The sequence below is a fragment of the Gasterosteus aculeatus genome, chromosome 21 (assembly GCF_964276395.1).
Source record: "Gasterosteus aculeatus chromosome 21, fGasAcu3.hap1.1, whole genome shotgun sequence".
NCBI lineage: Eukaryota > Metazoa > Chordata > Actinopteri > Perciformes > Gasterosteidae > Gasterosteus > Gasterosteus aculeatus.
This window is the reverse complement of record NC_135708.1, coordinates 19,978,333-20,002,678: the sequence shown is the minus strand read 5'-3', so window position 1 is coordinate 20,002,678 and position 24,346 is coordinate 19,978,333. Positions and strand designations below refer to the sequence as shown.

At 47.7% G+C, this 24,346-nt stretch overlaps 2 protein-coding genes across 2 annotated transcripts in view; both read left to right on the top strand.

Moving 5' to 3' along the window:
* The first annotated feature begins 1,106 nt into the window (after positions 1–1,106).
* mc4r (melanocortin 4 receptor) lies at positions 1,107–4,281 on the top strand. The gene has a single exon (XM_040167829.2). It carries the CDS (start codon positions 2,005–2,007, stop codon positions 2,983–2,985), a length of 981 nt encoding a protein of 326 aa, XP_040023763.2. The 5' UTR covers positions 1,107–2,004; the 3' UTR covers positions 2,986–4,281.
* An 11,003-nt stretch (positions 4,282–15,284) lies between these two features.
* Positions 15,285–24,346, top strand: part of drosha (drosha ribonuclease III) — a 41,929-nt gene continuing 32,867 nt past the window's right edge. Inside the window, exons 1-13 of the mRNA XM_078096966.1 lie at positions 15,285–15,470; positions 16,137–16,992; positions 17,073–17,141; positions 17,386–17,650; positions 18,220–18,361; positions 19,173–19,333; positions 19,871–19,951; positions 20,415–20,501; positions 20,576–20,662; positions 21,478–21,549; positions 21,805–21,886; positions 22,249–22,317; positions 23,172–23,443. Of these exons, the coding sequence (XP_077953092.1) occupies positions 16,139–16,992; positions 17,073–17,141; positions 17,386–17,650; positions 18,220–18,361; positions 19,173–19,333; positions 19,871–19,951; positions 20,415–20,501; positions 20,576–20,662; positions 21,478–21,549; positions 21,805–21,886; positions 22,249–22,317; positions 23,172–23,443 (2,241 nt within the window). The 5' untranslated portion in view covers positions 15,285–15,470; positions 16,137–16,138. The remainder of the gene's footprint in view (positions 15,471–16,136; positions 16,993–17,072; positions 17,142–17,385; positions 17,651–18,219; positions 18,362–19,172; positions 19,334–19,870; positions 19,952–20,414; positions 20,502–20,575; positions 20,663–21,477; positions 21,550–21,804; positions 21,887–22,248; positions 22,318–23,171; positions 23,444–24,346) is intronic.

Genomic DNA, 24,346 nt, shown 5'->3' with positions numbered 1-24,346 from the left:
ATGACCGTTCTGATTATGATCCTTTGTAAACAAGCTCTAACACCTCCGGCTTGTGCTTTCACAGTAAATATGTTTTCTGAGGTGTTAGATGGCGTGAAAGGTTAGTGTTTTTTTTCTGTCGGATCAGGAGGAAGAGCGCCCTTCACTCCCTAGATGTAGACGCGTTGACGCAATAAGGCAAGAATTGGAGTGTTGTTGTTTAGAAATGCGTCCGTAGCCACTGTGTAATATTCCGTCGAGCTGTGGAATAAAATGAGTCATTTTACCTTCGGTGGATTTCCTGTCCTTGTATCAAAGATCCATCGTTTTCACTTCACCTTTTCTCTGATTCTCTAACCGTTATATTCGCTCACGGTCTCAGTCATGAAAAGCACTAACCCTTTTTTTCATTACTTTTCTCAATGAATAAATATTGGGGTAAATCATGAGGCTGTATTTGGGTGTGTTTAGAGCTTAGAGAGCAGACAGACGAATACACTGGGAGTAATTGCTGTATTATTATGTGAGTGATGCTGATAAAGATAATTGGCTTCTTATTCAGAATGAAACAATATGCAAAAAGACGATCACCACTCTGCGAGTGCCTACCAAAAATTAATTAAAGTCAGGTTAAAATAGATTACTGTATCAAAGTTCTTTCCCTTGAGGCTTTCTCCATCCGCTCGTTACACACAAACTCTTTTCACATTGTCTGTTGAGCTGCGGCTTCTCTGACGTCTGGTTTGATGAAACTTTAACACAACAACTATTGTCAGTGTCTTGCTGAGATATACATGGTGAGATGGTTTGTGGGAGAGTGGACCTTGCAAAGAAAATACACTCATAAACCAAGCCTTTCACATTGGAGAAGTTCTGACTCACGAAAGCAACTGAATTGCATCTTTAAGTTTTCCACACGCTTTGTTTCCATTTTGAAACACGCAACTTTTGGTTTAGCAGCTAGCAGACGTAACCATAATAACACCTGAAGGGGGAGGGGCTAAAGGGGAGGTTAAGCCAGTTTAAATATAGACGGTGACTTGTGTCCACCAGCCAAAGCTTTATGCGTTAAAGCTGCATTCTCTCTCCTGACCACAAGGGGGCGGCTTCTCTCGTCCCATAGAAGTCTATGAGAAAATTACACCACTTCTCTCTTCATTTATTCCCTCAGTAAACATTGTACATTTTTACAGTTTTATGGTCTCAATTTGTAGTTTAAAGCCTTCTTCAATACAATATGTTCATTTAGACAATCATGGTCCATCTGGAGTGAAACAGACCGTGAAGCAGGGGATGTTTTAGGGCGGGGCCGACTATGATTGAGATCAGAGCCAAAATGAGTGTTAAAAAACAACACGGCGATGGCCGCAATCCAAGACGGCGGCCGAAGTCGAGGCTTAAAAATTCTATCGCCCTCTACTCAATCCTCCTTCCTTTCTGTCTTTTTCTGTCTTTCTGTCTGAAAGTTTACACCTTCATGTTGTGTTTTCAGTTCAGCCCGAAGATTTGATATTGATTAAAACCTCTCATTCTGAATTCCCATCCACATTTGCTCACTCAGACGTCAGGCCGGGCTTTGCTCCTCCTCCTACCTCACCAGCCAGCGGATAGGACGCAAACACAGGAGGGAGTGTGTGTGTGTGTGTGTGTGTGTGTGAGTGTGTGTGAGTGTATAAGAGCAGCTAGACGGGCGGAGAAGGAAGGACCACAGCAGCTCACCAAGTGATGATCTGCCTGCACTCAAACAGAGAGCTCATCTCGTCACTGTGGACTCACCGCCTCCGTCTGACGCACCTTTTCTGCTTCACTCCTTCTCCTTGGGGAGCGGTGGGGGGTCCCGCCGGGTGGGTTTTGGGCTGCGGATAACAGCAGCGGCAGATGTTTGAAGATAATTGGCTGTTTTTTGGGGTAAACCCGAAGATTGTGTACGTTTCCTCCTCTTGTGGCTCCTCCGGGTGACGAGGACGACTGTGGACATTTAAACGCGCACTATGGAATAACAACAACAAGGAGGAGACTTTCACCATGAACAGCACGCAGAGCGGTGGGTTGATCCAAGGCTACCACAACAGGAGCGCCTCAGGCGTCTCGCCACCCGACAACGATCTAGCGGCCGAGGGGAAAGACGCGTCGGCGGGATGCTACGAGCAGCTGCTCATTTCCACGGAGGTCTTTCTCACTCTGGGCATCATCAGCCTGCTGGAGAACATCCTGGTCGTCGCCGCCATCGTCAAAAACAAGAACCTCCACTCGCCCATGTACTTCTTCATCTGCAGCCTGGCCGTCGCCGACATGCTCGTCAGCGTCTCCAACGCCTCCGAGACCATCGTCATCGCGCTCATCGCCGGCGGCACCCTGACCATCCCGGTGGCTCTGATCCGGAACATGGACAACGTGTTTGACTCGATGATCTGCAGCTCTCTGCTGGCCTCCATCTGCAGCCTGCTGGCCATCGCCGTGGACCGCTACATCACCATCTTCTACGCGCTGCGCTACCACAACATCGTCACCCTGCGGCGCGCCACGCTGGTCATCGGCAGCATCTGGACGTGCTGCACGGTGTCCGGCATCCTCTTCATCATCTACTCGGAGAGCACCACGGTGCTCATCTGCCTCATCACCATGTTCTTCACCATGCTGGTGCTCATGGCGTCGCTGTACGTCCACATGTTCCTGCTGGCCCGTCTGCACATCAAGCGGATCGCGGCGCTGCCGGGCCACGCGCCCATCCACCAGCGCGCCAACATGAAGGGCGCCATCACCCTCACCATCCTCCTCGGGGTGTTTGTGGTGTGCTGGGCGCCTTTCTTCCTCCACCTCATCCTCATGATCACCTGCCCCAGGAACCCCTACTGCACCTGCTTCATGTCCCACTTCAACATGTACCTCATCCTCATCATGTGCAACTCCGTCATCGACCCCATCATCTACGCCTTCCGCAGCCAGGAAATGAGGAAGACCTTCAGAGAAATCTTCTGCTGCTCGCACGCGCTGCTCTTCGTGTGAATTCCAACGGGGACTTTGGGATGTCGGCTGTAACGATTCATGGGTGGGGCTCTTGCCTTTGGTGTGCAGAAGAAATATACACTGCTGCTCAGCTGCTCAGTGGAAAAATGCTATTTTGTTTGCTAGTGAACGTGGCTCTCAAGTGCAATTTGAAGCTAAGATCTTCAGGCTTAATATTTAACCGTGATTCGCTTCAAAATCGTTCCGTCCGCACACACAACTTTCCCTTCTGTTCATTGTCGAAGAAACTCAAGATGAGCGCGGCCATCGATCGTAAAGATCTGAAATGTCACAGCAGTTGAGTGTGGAGCCTAAATGCCACTGTGCGTCCAGCGAGGAGACAGAAGCCGCGAGAGTCCGTCGCTGGCATGTGTGACGCGTCGCAATGACCGCAAAGAGAAACCACTGACATGAACTTTCCTCGAGAACGTTGGCGGAATCACACGGAGCCAATCAGAGGGACCATCCTGCTCGACCACAGCAGGGTTGCATTTTCATCTACGGAGGTGGTCGCGAGGTTTCTACTTCGCAGAAAAGAGGCGTTGAATTGTGATTGTTTTTTTACGCTCTGAGAACAAACATGATGCTTGTGAAAACATGAAGAAGAGAATATGTTTGTCCAGCAGCAGCAGGCGGCTGCGTGATGCTCGTCAGTGGAGCATTTACAGCGATGAGGATAAATACTTAATACACTAACTTTTCTATAACAGAAAAAGTGGATATTTCTCAGGCTCGGGTTTAGCATTTCTGTGTTTAGATGTTTTATTTATTTAAAAGTTTGTATTTGCAGTTTTTGCAGGACCGGAAAGCCGCTTCAGTGTTTTCAAACTACGACTTTCCTGCAAATTCAGCTAAAACCCCCCTTTAAAGTTCCGATGACGTCACCCTGACTCATCACACCCGTTGATCTCCATCAAAGCGCCTGTGAACTTGTGGTTTGTGTGTATATATTTGCACATGTGGGTTGTGCGCTCGCCCTCGAGATGTACGTATGACATCACATCTCTCTATTTTTCTATAGATCTATTCGATCTATCTTGAATCATGTTTCTGCACAGATTTTCCCAACTGTATTTTTATGTACGTGTTGTGTAGCGTGTTGCTTTAATTCTTGCCTTAAATATGTAGAGAGAGCAACTTATTTATTTCTGTCTATCAAACCCAAAAGAGCGTTTCAAAGCGCTTAGAAAACAGAAGTAAATGGGTGACCCTTTTCCTGTTAAAAGCTTTGTGTGGAATGTGTTCAATGTGTGCAGCCGTTTGTTTCTGTGAATAAACCACGCTGCGTGTCAGCTACAGCTCTGTTGGTCGGCTTCCCTCTCATGTGCACGCTTTGACGTTTACACGACGATGCTCCGCTAAGCATCCCGCTCTGACGGGGACTCGGAAAACGACTGCAGCTACACGGAGATGCAGCTGAGTGTAATTATATGTGAATAATTTATACTGAAGAAAACTAAACGTTTCCATCAGCAAATAGACGTTCGCCGCGTGCATTCAATAATACACCTGAAGCATTTGTGTGTCGAATAGACATTCATTTTTTAATAACTTAATAACTCATAGTGGGCGTTTGGGTTCTAATGGGTTCAGTCATCCAGCTGTTTTCTGATGATCCAACGTGGTGACGTTAAGAAAGTGGAAGGCAGATGAAAGAATTTTACGATTCGAGACAACAAACATGTTGTTGTCTTTTCATCTTTTCTTTCACGCTGAAAAAGGATTTGAGGTAAATGTTGCACCAAGCACCATTTAATATTAAAGTTTCTGTTTGTCTCAGATAAACAGCTTCTGTTTGTCCCGATATCCTTTTCTAATAAAGCAATATGAAACGAGCAAATAAAGGGACTAATTCTAACATCATACGCACATTATTTCATAACAGACATAAAGAGGTAAACAGCGAAGAAACCGGATGACGGATGGAAACTTGTTACACTGTTGCTTAGTAACATACTTCCAGGCTGTGTTTCCTTTACTAACAAGAGAAAGATTGTTTACGCTCCCAAAATGCATTCTTCTGTTATTCTGTCCAAATGAAAGAATGACGTCAGTGAAACCACGACTTTTCAGCCAAAATCCTTCTTCTTTGCTTCCTCTTAAAGAATCACAAGTGTTCCAGAGAACCCGAGAGAATGAACGCGGAGTTGAGTCATTGAAGCCAAAGGAACACAGAGAACTCGACCCTTTGTCAGAGGTGAAGTTCAGCGAGTGAAAGTTGATGAACGTGATACTAGAAAAGAATCTATTTGCTATTATGATCAATGTCAATGACTCATTCATGATGCACGTCTGAAATAATCCGCCCCGTGGACAAAGAGGAAGCAGCTGAAGGGACGGACGTGGAATCTGTCCTCGTGTCCCACATGACGCTCTGCTTCTCTGCCCTCATCCTGAAGCCCCTGAATCGAGCTGCGGGAAGCCGGCAGCATATTAGGATTCCCGACTGCTGCCCGAGTGCCTCCAACGCTACACGCTAATCAGCAGAGACTCCTGCAAGTCATTCCTCGTGTTAGTGCAGAATCATCCTTTGCACTTTACTTACTGAAAGGTTTCTCCTCACATGTGGCTCACGTTGCAGGCAAGACTTGTGTTTTATTACTCATCAGAGCCCTTTGCAAACTGTTTGAGGCAACCGATTAACTCAAAAATGTTAATATTTTTGTACGTACAGTGTGAAGCTTAATTGTGTTCACCGTTCACCGTTCACATTCACCGTTCTCTTTTAATTCTGCTTAATAATGCCGCTCAATCATTTGAATTCCGCTCTTTTTCTATCCAGCACCAAACCCGACTAAAATGACCACTATACTAATATTTGTTGCAGTTCTTTTTTTTTCATGCTTATTGCGTAGTTGCATTTGTTTGTCCCCCGGTGCGTTTCTGCCCGTTTGTGCATCTAAAGAGGCAAACGGTCGTCATGGTTGTCATGACAACGTGTGTCTATGCAGAACCTGCCATCGCCCTCAAGAGCGTTAAATCCTTTCTTCTGATAGAAATCAAGTTCTTTGACATTTGCATGAGAAAAAAGGGACAACAGTCAATAATCCGAGTAACACGCACACAGCTGTTTGTGTGTGTGTGTGTGTGTGTGTGTGAGTGGAGGAAAACATCTGGATTTGAGCCGACCTGAAGCAATCGGCTCCTTAGAGATGTGTGAATTTAAGATCCAGATGTTCTCAGGTTTATTTACAAAACACATAACTCTCATCTGGGAGATGGGTTTTTCTTTTGTGAATTAATACGATTTAATAACAATACGTAACCAGGTAGTTTTGTAGCATATTTGTCATTTTATGCCAAACGGTTTCAAGCTTCAACCTTGTGGTCCGGAAGGAAAATCCTTTCCCTCAGCTGCACATTCTAGATTGCATTTTCTTTGTATGGAAGCAGATTTTTGTCTGCAGCAGGTGAGAAAACCCCGGATACAGTGAGAGACTTTCACCAATGAAATGGACTTAGAAATAGAATTGACTTTTTTCCGATACGAACAGCTGGATTGGCATACATGTTCAAACACCTGTTGATTTGTTGACCTCCAGAAATGTGATTACCAGATTCCATCTCTGCACACCTTCCCACAGAATGAAGAACGCAGCGCGTATTGATCGAGACCTTTGACCTCTTCCACGAAGTCAGTGTATCTACAAGTCAGCACAATTACTTTACCAACAAGAAGCAAGCTATTGATTTTAGTGAAACGCACATGAACCTGAACACACAGCGTCATCCATTATTACATATAGAATATAGATGTTGAACTGGCAGATTATTCATCCTTGCACTGTATTGTGTGCATTATTCGTAACTCCTTTATTGAGGTTGAGCGGATCATTGATCCCTTTGAGAAGTGTGGTCGTGACATTTATTGCGTATTTTTCCTATTCGTCCGAACTGACATGTTATGTGTCATCTGCTTTTAGGGGAGGACCCCTTTGAGCTGTCAATCACGGCAAGATGCATTTCCACGAAATGCGTGCCCATCAAAAATGACTCTAATGGATTCCGGAACTTAATGGCAACATAAACATCTGACTGCAGCTCGTGTGGAACGTTTGTACGGAATAAAAGTTTTCCGGGTTTGAAAAGTCAAGTGAAAGATAAGACATCAGGCACATCGTTAGACGCGCATCTCTTCCCTGTTGGATGATCTATTTTATCGCTCACACCAAGCTGTTCTCGCTCGTGGCCGTTTAAAGCCTTCTGCATTACTCAGCCTCTGTTTCAGCTCAATTAGACTTCCTCATCTTTCACGTTAACGTTGGAGAGATCTCGTTACAGCAGCGGATTGATGTCCGGTGATTAGCCGGAGATGATTTGTTCCGTGAAGCTCTTCCCTCCTCCAGCGACATCGCTGAGACGGACTGTCCTCCCAACTGTCCGTGTTGTCTTTTCGTGTCTCTTTAAAGTCCCTTTTGGATCCTCTCACTACTCATTTCGTTGAAGCACGGTTCCCTCCTTCAACAGCTTTTTCCATGTAGTCAACACGCGGCGCTGCGGGGCGGCTGGCTCACGTGATGATTAGGTGGTTCCGGTCCTGTGAGCCTCCTCCTGCTCACATGCACAACATCCAGGGGAGGGAGGCCGGAGGTCATGAATGTCTCTCTTCGCCTTGCCAGCGGCCGGCGTCGTCGTCTCCCGCTGCCCCCGAGCCGGCCGTCGGCGTACCGACCCCCAGCAGCTTCTACTGCTGCTTATTCTGTGCTTCGCCACTCGCTTCTTCAAACATCTGGAACGCATCACATCTGCTGATTGATTGATTCTGAGAGAGAGAACTTACGATAACAGATATGTGATGCCTGAGAGCTGTCCTCGGTAGGGTATCCAGTCATTGCGTCTCCTAAACGAAGGTTTCCGTGACAACAACCCGGGAGTCAGTGAGGGAGGCAAACGGCAGCGCGTTGAAAAACCAATGAAACAAACTCACCACAGAATCAACAGCATTCGGTCGTGAGTTTGTGACACGTTTGGAGACGTCGTTGGGCGGTAATCCCTCAGAGGAAGCACTCAAACTGCTTCCTGGTGTTGAACCAGAAAGAGGAACCAGAACCAGGACGGGGGGGGGGGACTGTCAGACCCCGCGGCTGTGAAATGAGAGGTTTTCTGAAGGGACCCTGGTGCTCCGAGGCGCTAACAGTAATAATACCACCAGCATAAGCTTCCCAAATCCATCACGCAGCCCGGTGCTCCGCGTGAGTGCTTAAGAAGTGCTTGACCTTCAGCGCCATGTGCGCTGGGCCTCCGTCTCATCGTGTCGAGTGGCCCCGTGTTAATTTGTGTTAACCGCCGAGGCAATTATTCAAAGACCTTCTACAACAGCCCACATTAAAAAAAAAAACGTGTCAAGTGGCCGATGCAGCCGGGACGGCACGGCGCCTCCTTCCTTCTCTGCAGAACCCACCGTGTCCTCTGACTGCGAGGCAACGCAGCTCGATGCTGAGGCTCAGATCCAAGTTTCCTGGTGGAAGACAAACTTTTTTTTGAATCTGTTTTCCTCCTCTGGAGTTTGTTCTCAGAGAGCAGTGACGTGAGGAAAATGTTTTGAATTAGCAGAAAGAACGAAGAGCGAAATAAACACAGCCGCAACCCACATGAGCTATTTGTAAGCTGCAGGGGTTCATGGAGACGGTGGTAAATATATTATCACCCTGGGATGAATTTGCCTCGTTTAAAGGTCTGACTTGCCAGGCAGAGAAACAACGACTCAAAAGTGTGCTGAAGAAAAGTTGTCCCACGTGAGGATAAATGTTTGAAAGCGATTCAGCGCTCGAGAGCAAGTTGTGTTTTCTTTTATAAGTAAAATCATTGACAGTATCCATTATTGCCCCAAACATGACTAAGAAAGAGCTTGTTTTAGAATCAGGACCTTGTGACCCCATCGTTTCACTGCCGGTACGCGAACAATGCGGACGTACGGCTCAGTGAACGTTATCCTCTGCGTTAATGTTCAGACACACTTCTACTGGGACGCTCAGAGCAGACGCATGGCGGCCTGATGTTGACCTCCCGGTCGACAGAGGAACGCTGCAGATGATGATGAGCGCCGACGTGTTCTGTCGCCTGTGACGCTCTGATTTTAAACTTCATATTTAGATTTCAAGAGCTCCTTGTAACAGATGTTTGGTAACAACGCCCCGGTCCGCCTCCGCATCTTCTGAAGGAGGGATTTTAGCTTTAAAACATACCTGAGCAGAAGGCTGAGGATTAGCTTTTGTTTGAGTTGCATTCTAATCCTCTAATGAGCCACATGCTCTCATCCGGTTTGAATCATCCACCTTTGTGACGCGTTGCTTCATGTGTGCTTTTTACAGGGAGTTTTGTGTGTCGTGTGGTGCTTTTCAGGGCCTTTCTGATCCATTATCGGGATCTTTGTGCTCATTATAAAAAATGTTGTGCGAGTGACACGTTGAGGCGCCGCTCGCTGGTGTCACACCACGTGCAGCGCTGTGGTCGCGTGGGCGATCGCCGTTAAGTTGCAACCCGCGCCCTGTGGAACGGAAAGAGCTTTTCACAGCACTCCGCCGTGTCGGAGTGACACTCAAACGTTCTCCCCGGTTAACGAAGAGCCAGGTTGAAATGTCACTTTAGCTTGTTGTCGACAGTGAGAGTTGTAGCTGGTTCTCGACATGTGATCCACCTGCAGGTGACCTGGATGGAAGAGAGGCGCTGCATGAACAACAGATTGAAATCAGCTTCACATCATGGACTTTTTCAAATTGTAGAGAGAGCAGGGACAGATTAATTGAGACATTTTAAATAAATCTTTACAGTTCATGTCTGCTCATGCAGCCAGTCACTAAACCGGAAAGACGAACCTCCCGGATCCAGCACCCCCCCCTCTTGAAACCATTCCATTAAGCCGAAGGGTCTCTCTGAGTAAAATGGTGAAGGAAAGCAATCATTGTGAGAAAAACACAAGTGGCGGTGGGAGGAAACGTGTCCCACGTGGATGTGGATGTGTGACATGTTTGTGGGTCAGTCGGAGGCACCAGCAGGTGATCATTCATGTGTAGATCACTTTTAGATTGTGGGTGAAAGGCTTCTGTTCAGATTTTTTAAAATCTCATTGAAAAACGTGCAGGAGGTGCAGACTTCAGGACGTGGGGCTTTTCTTTTATTTCCAGCCTTCAGACCGAGGGGGTGAAACGCACGAGACGTGGAATCTGTCCACTGTTAAACTAAACAAATTGTCACTGGTTAATAAGTGAAAAAGATGCGCATGTGCAGAGCAGCAGCACAATGCTCCATGATGCATATTAACAGTTGTGTCATCGTGTGCGAGTCGTGACGCAGTGACTTTGTTCCCCTTTAACGCTTCGCTTCAAACAGCTTCAGCACCTGCAACACACTTCTGAACTTAGAGTTGGATTCCCCACAAACCAGAACACGACCTTTTCTAAAGGAACCATCTTAGTTATGTTTAGAAAACGATTACGACTCTGGTTAGAACCTGTAAAAGGACTTTGGGACCTCTCTCAGTAGGCGAATCGCACGTCGTAACCAAGGAGACAAGATATACGGATGGAATGTGCCTAGATTAGTATCCTTGGTTCCAAAGATAAGGTGGCATTGAAACTGCGTCGTGTCCCTTGTATTCACAGAGAAGCTGTTTAACTAATAAACAGTAATGACCAGGCCATTACCAACAATATAAATAATGGATATAAAAAACAGATTAATAAAGTAAAAACACACAACAACAGATTACTGCTTAAATCCAATAAATAAAGTCACATTTCTGTCAACAGCATTCTTGTTGAGAGGTTTGGCTGAATCGTTACTTTTGAGTTTCCTTGTAGAGATGCGCGCCCTCCCACCGCCTCTCGGAGCCGCAGACGAGCTGACTCACCGAGGCTCTGACCTGCACTTTGGAGCTAACGGACGGCGGCGAGGAGGCGGCACGCACCGGCCCACAGGCGGTAAACACCGCGCTGCGGAACCACACGTTTAGTCTCTGGAGCCCTGGAAGCACCAACTTTACATAAATGTCCTGCATCACCTAATCGGACCTAATGAAAAAAATCATCTAATCTAATTCACTTCTAATGTGGGGGGAGACTTGCAGAAATGCATAATGGTGACGTTTGATTAGGAATCACTAATCGGGGTGCAGCATGCAGGCCCACGAAGCATGCGTTTAGTATTACGATGCATGAAGTGGTCACCAGGAGAAGAAACCAGACCTTCTGCTTTAACACGGGGAGTAAAGGGAGGAAGGGGGACGTGGTTGCAGTGGCCTTTGCAGCTCTCGACAGTCATACTCCAGCATGCAAACCCTTCAATGGAACCACTGTTTTCTGGGCTGCTGGTTAAGCAGATGCTTTTTGGACACTGAGGTAATGGCAACATGCTCACGGCAACAATGTCCGCCTCGGCACTTAACCAGGGAACATCAAAGTGCACCTCCTCACCCCTCTTTTCTGCTGAAATCATTTCCTCTTCCCAGCACTCCACTGAAATTCATCATCTTTTTTTTTGCAGGGGAAGAACATGCCTTTTCTCTGCATGTTAGCTCTGGTAATGACGGGTTTCGATGTGTGCGCACACCGAGCGAGAGGACGGATGCCGACTGATGTGAGCGCACGCTGCTCTACGAGACGACATCATCATCCACACCCGGTCGACATCGGTCGCTGAAGACTCAAACGCGCCAGTTGTTCTTCAAGTCCTGTGGTTTTAGTCGCCATCGTTGTCACATTTAGCGTGAAATGGTGTCGTGATGCTCTGCAAGCAGCCCTGCATTTAAGGCAAATGGGCCGAGCCGTCGGAGCACTTTTACAGCTAACTCACTTTATAGACACAGTCAACGGACTTCAAATACGCCATTAACCTGGAAGTTGTTTGTTATGACTGCAAACAACCCATAATGCAACACTGTCTGCAGACTCTATTACTGACACGTCAACGTCTGCTCCACAAATATATGGACATCAGCCACTTTTCAGGTTATTATGGTGTTGTTTTTAAGTGAAACTGGATATCAGAGTTATTGAAAGTTAAATACAAACAGATGTTTCCGTTATGCTGAAAAACAAAGCACTTGTTTTTGGGTGGTGATGAAGTCTGTAATCTACAGAACGTATGAATAATATTACCAGCTTTCAGAGTCTAGCTCCTGTCACATCTTCCCAGTGCTGTCCTCATATATCTAAATGTAAACTTGTTGTTTAAACACCATGAATTCAGTTACTGTAATTAGGATAAAGCAGCATTCAAACATGTGTATGTGTCCGTACCAGATCTCAGCGTGTACTTTGTGTTACATCGGTTCCCTCCAGCAGCAGCAACAATGTTAGAATTTATGAGGTCAGAGGTCACCACCTTCACAAATATCCCGGCGCTGTTCAGGGAAAGAGAGTCTAATCTTATATTTGCCAAGTTCAACATATTTTCTAAAACTCGCTGAGATACTTAAATCATTAAGAATTATATAAGCAGGCGAGAGAGTTTGAATATCTTCTAATGGTAATTTGAACTGTTTATCTAATAGAATCCTCAGGCTAAAATAACTTTGTTTTGCATTTTTCATCAGGTACAGAGTACATGACCCTTCAAACTAATGCAGGATTCATGAAGATCTTTTGCTCTTCTTGAAGTCTCATTAAGAAAGTGATGAAGCTTATTTGCCAAATCTGAGAAACGAATCTAATTCCAAATGGATCAATACTGAGAATATTATGCAAACACATTACGCCTCTTTGGTTTGTTCACGTAACGCAAATACGTTGTTTCCGAACTCAGACAAATTACCTCAAGTTACGAGGAGGCTGAAAACCTTCATTAGAAGGACACGAGGGCGGCAGGAGCAGAACACGTTCATGTTCTACATGATGAGAGGAACATGGGAGCCAGCGACTCAACGGCCCTTCATTTTATAACGTTGTATAATGAATCACGCTCACAGTATTATTCTTTTCTTTGCTCTCTTAGATACATTTGTCCATTGAGGAGTTCCAAGTTACAAAACAGGCCTAAACTGAACAAAATGAGACACTCCCACAAGCATAAAACATCACAGCATGTCGTCTAATTCACAAATGATTGAATTATTATCAGTCAAAGAGACGCGGAAGAGACTCAAAATGACTCCAAAGAATCATTAGACAACTCCAAAGAGACCAAAACAAAGAGATGCAGCTGCAAAGAAACATGATGAAGAGACGTTACGTGTGAAAGAGACTTTAAGTGACACAATGACGGAATGTCTGACAAACTCAGAACAACACACCAGCCATGTGTAACAGCTACCGTCACCTTTGGGCGTCCACACACAGTCAAACACAACCATCTGAAAAAGATATCACAGAAAACCGACACTGCATCCTTGAAAGGAAGTTTGGAAGCTCAGAATAAAGCTCAGATTGCAAGTGGTCGTTGTGCAAGTTGCAGAAAACGGTTGTCTCTCTTTCTTTTCTTGTCTGCCTGAGATGTGCGTCTGCCTGAGATGTGCGTCTGCCTGAGATGTGCGTCTGACTGAGATGTGCGTCTATGAGATCTGCGATAACAGTTTTGGAAAAAAAGATGCAGCAGAGAAACCAAAGCTAATAGAAAACCCTTCCATCATTTTATCGAGGAACCCGTCTTAGAGCTTCCGTGTAGTCGAGGCTCTTCAGCTCCTTTTTATACCCGTTCATCTTGTATTGTCGGGCTCAAGCTGGATGGAGAAGAGGACGTGTCATTCCCTCGGACCTCTCAGAGGCCGCTTCCTCGCCGAGCTGAAACCACACTTTTATTACGAACCGCTGAGTCGTAGATAGATTATATGTGGGTTCTCTTTTTATATCTGCATAGCCGTGTGGTGTCCAGGTGAGCTCAGCTGTGCTGTGATTTCTGCTGCTCACATCCCGGCTCAGAAGTGACACCCAGTGACCCCGCCCCTGCCCGTTATGTCTCTATTAATATTTAAAATGACATGTAAGGTGGTGCCAGGTGTGACATATCGCTTCTTTCTCATTCTCCTTCATCTTTCCTTCGGAGGAAGAGAGGGCGCGACCCTCGAAAAGCCAGAGAATATTGATGCTGCTCGACCTGAAGGGAATCACAATGTGGTGGTGCTGACCATCAGGCATCTCAGAGGAGAAGAAATGTGAGCCATAGAAAAAGTAAATCACCTGCGGCAGGTGTTCATTGCTTATTGGCTTGGATAGCTCGATTCAGAAGGAACCGGCAGGCGGTTGAAAAGGAGAATCCACCGTAAAATAAACATTCATTGTGTTCCTTCAATAGGCACAGCGGTTAATTAAAAGACCGGCAATTAGCAGAAAAACTTAGGCACAAACTGCCCTCAACCTAAATATGTGGAATAATATTTGTACTTGTGGTTCTCGACAATTCTGGTTGTGTTGTAGTGCTTCTCTTTGGGATGTGATCTGATTGCTCGAGTGCTGGATGATGTCAGTGCTGTCTGTGTTCCTGGATTTGTATACGGGAACTTTGTCATGAAGAAACAGTAAATGTTTTTTCCTCAAATAGTCGCCACAATGTTTCTGTAAAACAACCTCAGAGCAGAAGTTGAAGAACCGACCTTTTTGCCACCAATTGTGCCCACATACTTGTTCTCCAGGGTGGTGGGAACTGTGTGGGCTTCTGCACTCTGACCTTGCTTAAGACATGAATGATATGTTATTGCCTCCATGTTTCCATGGTGATGGTGAGTAATTCACTGAGATCCTCAATCAATCTTCTGCTGCTCTCTGGTGGACGCATGGCAAAGCTGCACGGTAACAAGGTTTTAAAATGTTTTATTTCGCCAATAAAAACGCCAAACTGTGTTACCGTAACCGAGCACACAGTCAAATCTAAAATAAGATGTTTAAGTACACTTTTAAATGAGATACAACCAAGTGAAAATGGTATATTTCACTTTTCAAATGTTTTATTTTGCTAAGAAAATAGAGAAACACAATTGTCAGAAACAAATTAAGATATCAAACAATTATTTGGTTATGAGATAAAAACCTTAATCTTTGGTTTTATTGACCTCTTTGCATTTATTCCTCGGTTAACAGTTAGTAAATACAATGTGCTTAATTGTGGATTCATTTTAGACGTAATATTTAAAGAAAGAAAATCAAATACATGTCACGCGGTGATATTTCACTTAAACATTAGTACGTGTAAAACATAATAATCATACAGATTTCAGTAATATAATATTACATTCCGCGGGTTGTTTGAGCGCTCCGGCGGTGCTCCTGCTGCTGCGGCCCGGGAGGGAACCGTTGTTAAAGCCCGCCTGTATTTCATTGGCCAACGACCGAATGGCGAAATTTGATTGGTCAATCCTTGGTACTCTCGCTAACCTGTCCGACCGGAAACATGGTTGCACAGCAAACGTGGTACCCTAATAGATACGGCGTCGCATTGCTAAAGCTCAATTTACCTTACTCTGTTTACAATTTACGTGGCGTTAATTTTAGACTATTGAACTAGTAGTGAAGACGGGATGACACGCTTCAGTTTTTAGAGCTACCATTTTTTTAAAGGTAATTTCTTTAACTTACGCTGTCATGATGTGCTAGCAGGTTTGCTAGCGTGTTGTCACCGGGTCGCCGCTTTAACATTCCCGCTGCTCTTAGCTCAAAGGTAGTATTAAAGGGTCACATTCCTAGAGGGGGACTCCTCTAAAACTTACATTAAGTGAGCGACTCTATGCATGCAATGGAAAAATGACATATGCTGTGGCTAACAGTAGCTAGCTGGTGATGCTAATCAGCTAACGTTACATTACCGGGAGCGAGACGTTTAACGGTATTCTGCTCGCTTATTATACTGCTAACCAAATAACGAGTTAACGTTGCACGAGTAATACAGACTAAATTAATAATAAAGTAGTTACTAAGCTTCGTTTCATGTTTAATTGAGATCTCTTCAACAAGAAAAACGATAACATTACAACGTTATAGTAGAATAAAAACGCAGCTAGACGAGTTACTGGCAAAGCAGCAGAAACGCTAATAATAACAGGTATTATCTGAGAAACTAGCAGCAAGACAAGCTTTAAATTCGCTCAGAGATTTGCATGTTTCCTGTTTCCAACCCCCGGGTTCATACTTATAGGTCGCTGCAGGCACCAATAGTAAAAGAGAGTAAAACCTTCCTCTAACTTCCGTTCCTCTACTTCCGGGTTCATTGAACGTTTCTGTCCACAGTCATGTCTTTCCATCAGGACCGCGGGAGCCCCAGGGGGGGAGCGCCTCCAGGCCAGCACGGCTCCCCTCAGAACTACCGACCCACCAACCTGAGGCCGCTGCCGCCCCAGCCTCCTGTCGCCCAGTACCACTACGACCCTCAGGCTCCTCCCAGTTCCAGTTACCATGGAAACAGCGGCTACATGCCTCCGCACACCGACTTCATGCACTACCCTCCACCGGCGCCGTCCCCGACTCCCAGCTCCCTCAACCAGTGCCCGGTGCGCCCGCCTTTCCCCAAGCCCCCCCTCAGGCAGGGCTTCCTGGAACCCCCGCCTAACTTCCCTCCTCCCCCCATCCCCAGCTCCGCGGGGGGTCCCACGCCAGGGTCCCAGGTGTCTGCTCAGAACGCCTACCACCCGTACATGATGCCGCCTGTGCCGCCGCCGCCGATGCCACACCCATCCATGCCACCCCCCATGACTTCACAGTCTATGAGCTACCACTCTCCGTACTCCATGAACTACCCCCATCCTCCTCACCCTCCCTTCCCTCCGCCCCCCTTCAGCCCTGGCTACAATCAGAGCGCCACCTCATTCAAACCGGTCAACAGCTTTAGGCACGGGGGGCCATACAAGTACGAGAAGCCCATGGACAACAGGAGGTCGCCGGAGAGAGGGTACCGCCACGAGGACCACAGGCAGAAGGGCTACGGCTACGGGGGCTCCGGTGAGCGCCACAAAATGGAATTCCCCGGAGAGAGGAAGGACCGCGGGCGGAGTCCTGACAAGCGCGGCAGGCCGGAGGGGGGGCGGTACAGGTCTGAGTACGACAGAGGCCGGGCGTCCCCCAGACACCGGAGCCGGGATCGGAGCAGGTAACGGCAGCCGCTCTCCCGACATGCGACCCGGCTGTGAAATCTGTTTTTTTCTGACTGCCATGCGTGTTGGTTCGCAGGGAGAGGTATCGGCACAGAGAGACCCAGAGGTCCCAGTCCCCCGACCGGCACCGAAAGAGGCCTCGCAGGTAAACAATAATAAAGATTATTTGTCTCACACAAACTTGTGTAAAGCAATAAATGGAGTTCTGATTATTTTCCACACTATTTGGCTCCGGTTCACGTTAGGATTAAGTTCAATTGTTTTGTTAATAACAACAGTCCAGGCTGTGCAAAGCTCATGCAGAGGCCCTCCCTGTGTTTAACATCACCTCTGCTTGGTGCTTTTGGTCACATGACCACCTCCTGTTTAAACGTGTCTGTGCTCGGCAGTCGGTCCTCGAGCCGAGACAGGAAACGTGGCCGCTGGGAGGAGGAGAGGGAACGGAGGTCTGAGAGCTCCTCGGGCCTGAGCAGCAGAGAGCGCGGCTACTCCTCTGCCAGGAGCAGAGACTCCGAGGAGGCCCCCCCCTCCGACAGAGACCGGGAGAGGGAGAGGGGGGAGGACGAGAAGGATGAACAACAGCTGCTGAAGCCTGCCTGGATCCGCTGCACTCATGCTGAGAACAACTACTCCAATGACCCCATGGACCAAGTGGTACGCTCACGTCTGACCTGATGAATCTGTCCTATTAATCGCTTGTTGTAATGGAACCCTTAGTGAGCGTTTCAGACTCTGACCACAGCCATTAAGATGTCTCCCATTTGTCCCCATCTGTCCTTTCACATGCGTTTCTTCTCTGAAGCTCTCACCGTTGTTTGCTTCACGCTGTCAGCAAACTTTCATTTATCCACAAATTACATATTCTGCCGAAGACGGTGAAAGTGAAGGCAAATATCCACCTTTTGGAGTCACTATCACCTTCCCAAAAGAGCGTTGCATCCCACTGGTGCTTTGTGGCAGCTCGCAGCAGGGGGGTGTCCCTGAATGCAACCTGCCCGAACACCTGTAAGCTACGCAATGATTAAGTTCAACTGAATTGCTAAAATTTGTGTAAAGCTTTGTTACATAGTAAACACAACCTTGAGTAAATACACACACATTCCCATTTTACTACATTTGTTCTCTCTCGTTCATCAATCAAGAATGCAGAAATATTGCAACATGGGCGTGAGAATAGATGTCTTACGTGCGTCTTTCACCTGTCCTGCCCGTGTTGTGTTCAGGGAGACTCCACTGTGGTGGGGACCAGTAAACTGCGGGAGCTGTACGAGCGCTTTGAGCAGGAGCTGGGGAGGAGACAAGAGAGAGCCAAGTCCATCCGTCCCATGTGGGACCCGCCCAAGACCAAACTGGATGAGGATCCAGGTGTGCAGACCTGCAAAACTAGTTGGGTACAAAGTAGAATAATGAGTGTTGTTTCTGCTCTGAGTGGTTTTCTGCGCCCTCTAAGGCCGACCCGGTGCTCTGCCTTCGTAAGCTCCTTGTTCTGTTCAAGTGCAAACAGCTGACACGTCTGTCGTGATTGACGCGCATGAGAAGTCTCTGTCTCCTCAGCGGGGCTCCGGTTTCACGATGCTATCTGCCCGAATGTCTCCTTCCACAATACGAAGGGTGCTCTCGGAGATCTCTCATTTGCCAAACACGTTGCTCCGGGTCACAAACGAGCGCTTGACCTAAAAAAAAACAAAAAAAAAACACAGCCTCCGATAAGAGTTGAAGACTTTGCACAAACTGCACAGCTGAGCTGGTAGTTATAATCCTCATTGTGGTGCTCGCTGAGGAAAACGTGAGAGAAAACCGGAGGGCCAGATGTCAACACTGGCAAACCGTGGTGCTAATCTCGTTTGGCCAGAAGTCGTACTGAAGAAGAATATTTCTACGCTGAATTAGTATGTCACACTCTGCTTTATAACACAGAGAAAATTCCTTCAAGGCAACCGATGTGGAACTTTTTGCTGTGTCACCAACATCGCGCGGATGATTTAAAATCATTTCTCGCTGAGACTTAATGTTGAATAATACTTATTGAGGGCACAGCTGAGCCGGAGAGCTTAAGCGCTGAACCCTCCACGGCTCAGACGCATCATGATCCAGTTGTCTCCCCCTCCGACCCCCCACACGCCCGGCCGTGATTCAAGGCTCTTTCTTTTTTCTTTTTTTTTTTTTGCACTCTCAGGCGACAGCAGCAGCGAGTCGGACTGCGAGTCGGACGGCGAGGGGAGCTCCTGCTCCAGCAGCTCCGACTCCGACGTCTTCGACGTCATCGCCGAGATCAAGAGGAAGAAGGCTCACCCCGACCGCCTGCACGAGGAGCTGTGGTACAACGACCCGGGGCAGGTCGGTGGCGGTTTCTTTATCCCACAAATGAACACGATGATGACGAACGCCACAGGGAATATTCATGCAGTGAGGTTGTAAGAATTCGATGTCCTCGGCCTCCGGTGTACGCGGTAACCTTTCACCAGGGCCCGATAACCCGAGAGGTCACAGCGGGTCATTTCTATCGCGCGTCCCTAATCACCCTCGTGATGTCCACGGTTTCCTTTTTGCCGCTCTTATCGCATTTTGCAGCAACACTTGATTGAGGGCGTCAAGTTCAGGTCCTGCTGCTCGAGCCCTTTTGGAATAACTCTGTTATCTGACGGCACGCAATTTGAAAAAGTATTTTTTTCTCTGAGGATTATCCGAGAGTTTGTTTACCTTCTTTACGAATGAACAAACCGTCGCCAGTTTCTTCCTGTTGTGCTGTGAGTTCCCCTCCACTATGAAGCGAGAAGGCAGCATATCGCAATCCGGCCAATGTAGAAAGTAAAGGTCAGCAGAGTGTTTGTCGCAGCGGCGGTGTTCTGATTTACGTACTTCCCGTCCATCCAGATGAACGACGGCCCCTTGTGTAAGTGCAGCGCCAAGGCCAGACGGACGGGGATCCGCCACAGCATCTACCCGGGGGAGGAGGTAGGACGCGCCCTGAATAAATCACCCTTTCCTAACCTTGAAGTTGGGCCACCGAGGGGGGGGGGGGGTATTATTCTAGACAAGCTCTTAAAAAAATGCATTCTCTGCATTGCATCAAAGAGGACAAGAAGGATGAAATGATGATGTCACATTACCTTCACTTTATCTCGTGGTTCCTATAAAGGGAGGGAGGCTGTGCTGCTGCGTTGCACTCAGCAGGTTTCTCCTCTCTGAATGAACAGTCCCCTGGGTGTTGATTAGTCATCTAATGGGTTGTTACGCCGTGGCTGACCAGGAAATGCTTAGTCAATTAACTGCTTTACGTGGGTTCATACAGTATATAGGACATGTGACCGCATTGATTAAGAGGATGTCAATTATAACGTCGGCCCTGTGTGATCTCTCACGTGCTTTTTTTCACAGTGTGTTTTCTTATGGTTTGTTGTTCTAATGCTCCTCTCAGCCGGTGAAGCCGTGCCGTCCAATGAACAACAACGCGGGGAAGCTGTTCCACTACCGGATCACCGTGTCTCCGCCCACCAACTTCCTGGTACGCCCCTTTTTTTAGTTTTATGGGAGCAGTCGCTGCGTATAGTGGGAGTAATTTCCGTGCGTATGTTTCAGACCGACAGGCCCACGGTGATCGAGTACGACGACCACGAGTACTTGTTCGAGGGCTTCTCCCTCTTCTCCCACAAACCCCTCACCAACGTAAGCTACTTTCATATTGGGTGTTCTTGAATGTGTTCTCAGCTTCAGGAGCCTGGAGCCCACCCCTTAATTTAGCCCCCCATCCCATGTCCGTTGTGCGTCCCGTCGCCTCGTCTCTCTGTGTGTGTGTGTGTGTGTGTGTGTGTTTGTTTCTCTCTGCAGTGAAGCAGCACCGTCCTGCAAGGTTTGATTAGCCCAGTCAGCCTCAGGGGAGGCTCTCATCCTGCAGAGACCTGAGCCTCTGTGGAATATTTCCGAAATCAGTCCGTTGTCACTTGTCTTTAGTGTGTGTGTGTGTGTGTGTGTGTTTTATTCCTGCCAGTTGAGAATAATGAACTACTCGGTCAATATCCGTAGAGCGGGAAAAGCGAGCCCGGAGGATTAGGCCTGATTCCAACTGGATCATTTAAGCAGCCCTTGTTAGGCGCCACGCTGAACGCTGTGCGGCAGTGCAGGGATGTAGAACCTCGGAGCGTGGCCTGCTAGTTATCCTCCCCCCCCCCTCAGGTAATCTCTTCAAACGGACCCCCCTGCGCTATAACAACAAAGAGCGTGTAACCAGGGAGATTAAACACGGAGGAGAGGGCTTATCTATTTAGTGGGATTTTAAGTTACCGTGTGTGTGTGTGTGAGTGAGTGTTTGCATACATCCGGCTTTCTTTCAAATTGTTCAAACAGCAGTTTCTGTGATGACCGTCAATACAGTTTTTGGGGTGAGCTTCTTTCTCCCTGTCAACGAGTTCCCTCTGAAAAGCCGTAACCTCTGCCTAACGCCGTGGTAATGAGTCGTCCTCTGCTCCCTTTCATCATCACAGATCCCATTGTGCCGTGTGATCCGCTTCAACATAGATTACACCATCCACTTCATAGAGGAGATGACACCGGAGGTCAGTAAAACCGGCTTTATCTCGCGGCTCCCGCTCACCCTTTTGTTTTTATCTGAAAACGACGGCGTCTTGAGCCGCACGCCACCCTCACACCTCTAATCCCCTTAGAAGAGGGAGAAGAGTCTTTCTGAACCTGCAGGGGGGGGGGTCGATGACGGCGATAAAGTGGCTTACGCGATAAAGTTAAAGAAGTGGATTTATATGTCTATACGTTAATCCGGTCTTTCTGTTCGACGCTCCCTCCCCCGTGTCCAGAACTACTGCGTCCGAGGCCTGGAGCTGTTTGCCTCCTACTTGTTCCAGGACGTGCTTGAGCTGTATGACTGGAACCTGACAGGTACGGCGGCGCCACTCACGGCAGGGGTTTAGCGGTGACCCCTGATGCACATCGTGTTTTTATGGGAAGTTGAGGCGCCATGCCGCCATTTGTCTGGTTTACCTAAATATATTTGTAACTGATAAAAATTAAAAATTCAAGTCATGATATCCGGCAATTCCTCCATCCTATTACTTACCTGTATTGTTAACTAATATTTAGTTACATCCTTTCCATAAAACGTTTTAAATGTAGTCTACTGGCGTCACTATAAAACACTAACGTGTGCAAGCATCTCATGTCTCATGTTGGTTTAGAGATTATACCGGCACATTCAAGTTGGTATTCCTCCTTCTCAAACGACCCTCTTCTCTTTCCTGCAGGTCCGGAGTTCGAGCCCTCCGGGTGCCAGCGGTTCCATTTCATGCCTCGCTTCGTCCGGTTCTTACCCGGTGAGACCCGTCCTGCTCTCGCTGCGCCCTCTGGCTCCCACGGCGAGCTGCCTGTGCACGTTTGTGTGTGTGTGTGTGTGTGTGTGTGTGTGTGTGTGTGTGTGTGTGCGTGCACGCTGTGTTCTGCTGCAGCGACTGAGCCGCTGCGTGACGTTCCTCTCCGCTACACGTGATGGCGCTGGTGCACCGCCGTAGCCAGCGACCTTCTCTCCGTCAGGAAACAGACTCCGCCGCAAACACGTCTCCTGCTTCTATGGAAAGCACAGGAGAAATAAAATGATAGCGTTGTGTTTCTGAGCCGTGTGAGAGGACGTCGGGGGGCTGCAGTGAGAGAGTGGTCCGTTTTGAATGATCCTGCGTGTGTGTGTCTGCAGCACTGAGGCTTGTTGTGTGCGTGACGTGTGCACGGGAAGAGGTCGGTGGAGGTGGAGGCCGATCAATTTTGCACGAGTGTCTATTAAACGAGTCTCTTTGACCGCGTGGTTGAAGTTGCGTTTCCCTGCACATGCCACACTTCTCAGATGTTGCTTCTGTACGCGGCGCTGTGTTTCATATCGCATCTGGTATGCGACCCCGCGCCTCTTTACCTGTGCGTACAATGGGACTTTTCCCACGGTGGGAAACACCAGATCAGAGCGGGCGGAGTTCATTGTGTGAAAGCAAATATCCTCTTAACGGCTGCCCTGGATCTCCTTAATTCTTTTCTATTGATTTTGTTGTTTAATTACACAAACCGTGGAGCGACCATCACTTGCATCGAACTGTGAACCCACCGGAGAGTTGCCGACCAGTCTTTGTATATATTCCACACGTGCACTTACGCCTGGTGCGTCTTTGTTTCTAATCTGTCCCAGACGGTGGGAAGGAGGTGCTGTCCATGCACCAGGTGCTGCTCTACCTGCTGCGCAGCAGCAAGCCGCTGGTCCCCGAGGAGGAGATCGCAGACATGCTGCAGTGGGAGGAGCTTGAGTGGCAGAAATATGCCGAGGAGTGCAAGGGCATGATCGTCACCAACCCGGGCATGGTAAGGCCTCCGCGTCCGCTGTTGCGACAGGAGGCGGCCTTGTCTGCTTCCCAAGGGCGTCTCCCCCTCCCCCCCTGGACCCCAACCCCGACACCGCGGGAATAAGGCTGTACTTGTTAGCCTGTGACACCGGGCAGCCTCACCTATTATCCCCAAGGGCGTTGGCTGTCATCGACGCCGGTCCTGCCCAAAGCTTCCATGTCACAGGGAAGTTGGTTAACCTTCTTGTCTGGCCCGTATTTTAAAGGAGGTGCGGTAATTGTGCCTCGGCAAAGGTGACGATGTCATCGCCTGCTAAAAGGTTGCGTGCGAGCAGGGGGGGGGATATGATTGCGTAACCTTTGGCGTGGGTGAGTTATCGAGTCAACTGCTCTTTCTGAAATGTGGCTGTCAGGGTTTCCAGATAGGTGCGTGTTTAATAGTCCTCCATCCGTGGACTCAAAGTGTATTAAACTCACCCTGTTGGCTGTAAATCGAGAAAGACCTCGCGATCGTCCCCAGAAGCTCCGTCGTTGTCAGACCGCTAGCGTTGCTGCAATTAACACATTTAGTTATATTTTAAATACACCAATCTCGAGCCGAAAGTGACATCTTATAATTAATTGTTTTGTCAAAACATCAACCCAAAGACTTTCGATTTACGAAAAAAATAAACCCAGAAAAGTGTTGATTGCTTCATGAAAATGCATTATGATATCAAATGTACGAACGATCGCAACCCTCACATGTGGTAAAAACAATAAGTCCCTGGTGGGGGTGAATTCAAAGGCTGCAATCAATAAGATGCCATTTCCCCCCCACTGTGATACATCAAGGTCACACGCGCCGCCCCAAATGGAGAGGTCCGATGCTAATGAAACATGCCGTGCTCAAGTGATTATTGCACAAAGTGGCGCGGGCACAAATGTCAACAACCTTCAAACGTCGGCAACGCATTAAAGCAGCAGCGGCCCGATGTATATTAATTAGTGTGTCGGCCGTGCAGCGCGTTCCTTCCAGCCAATC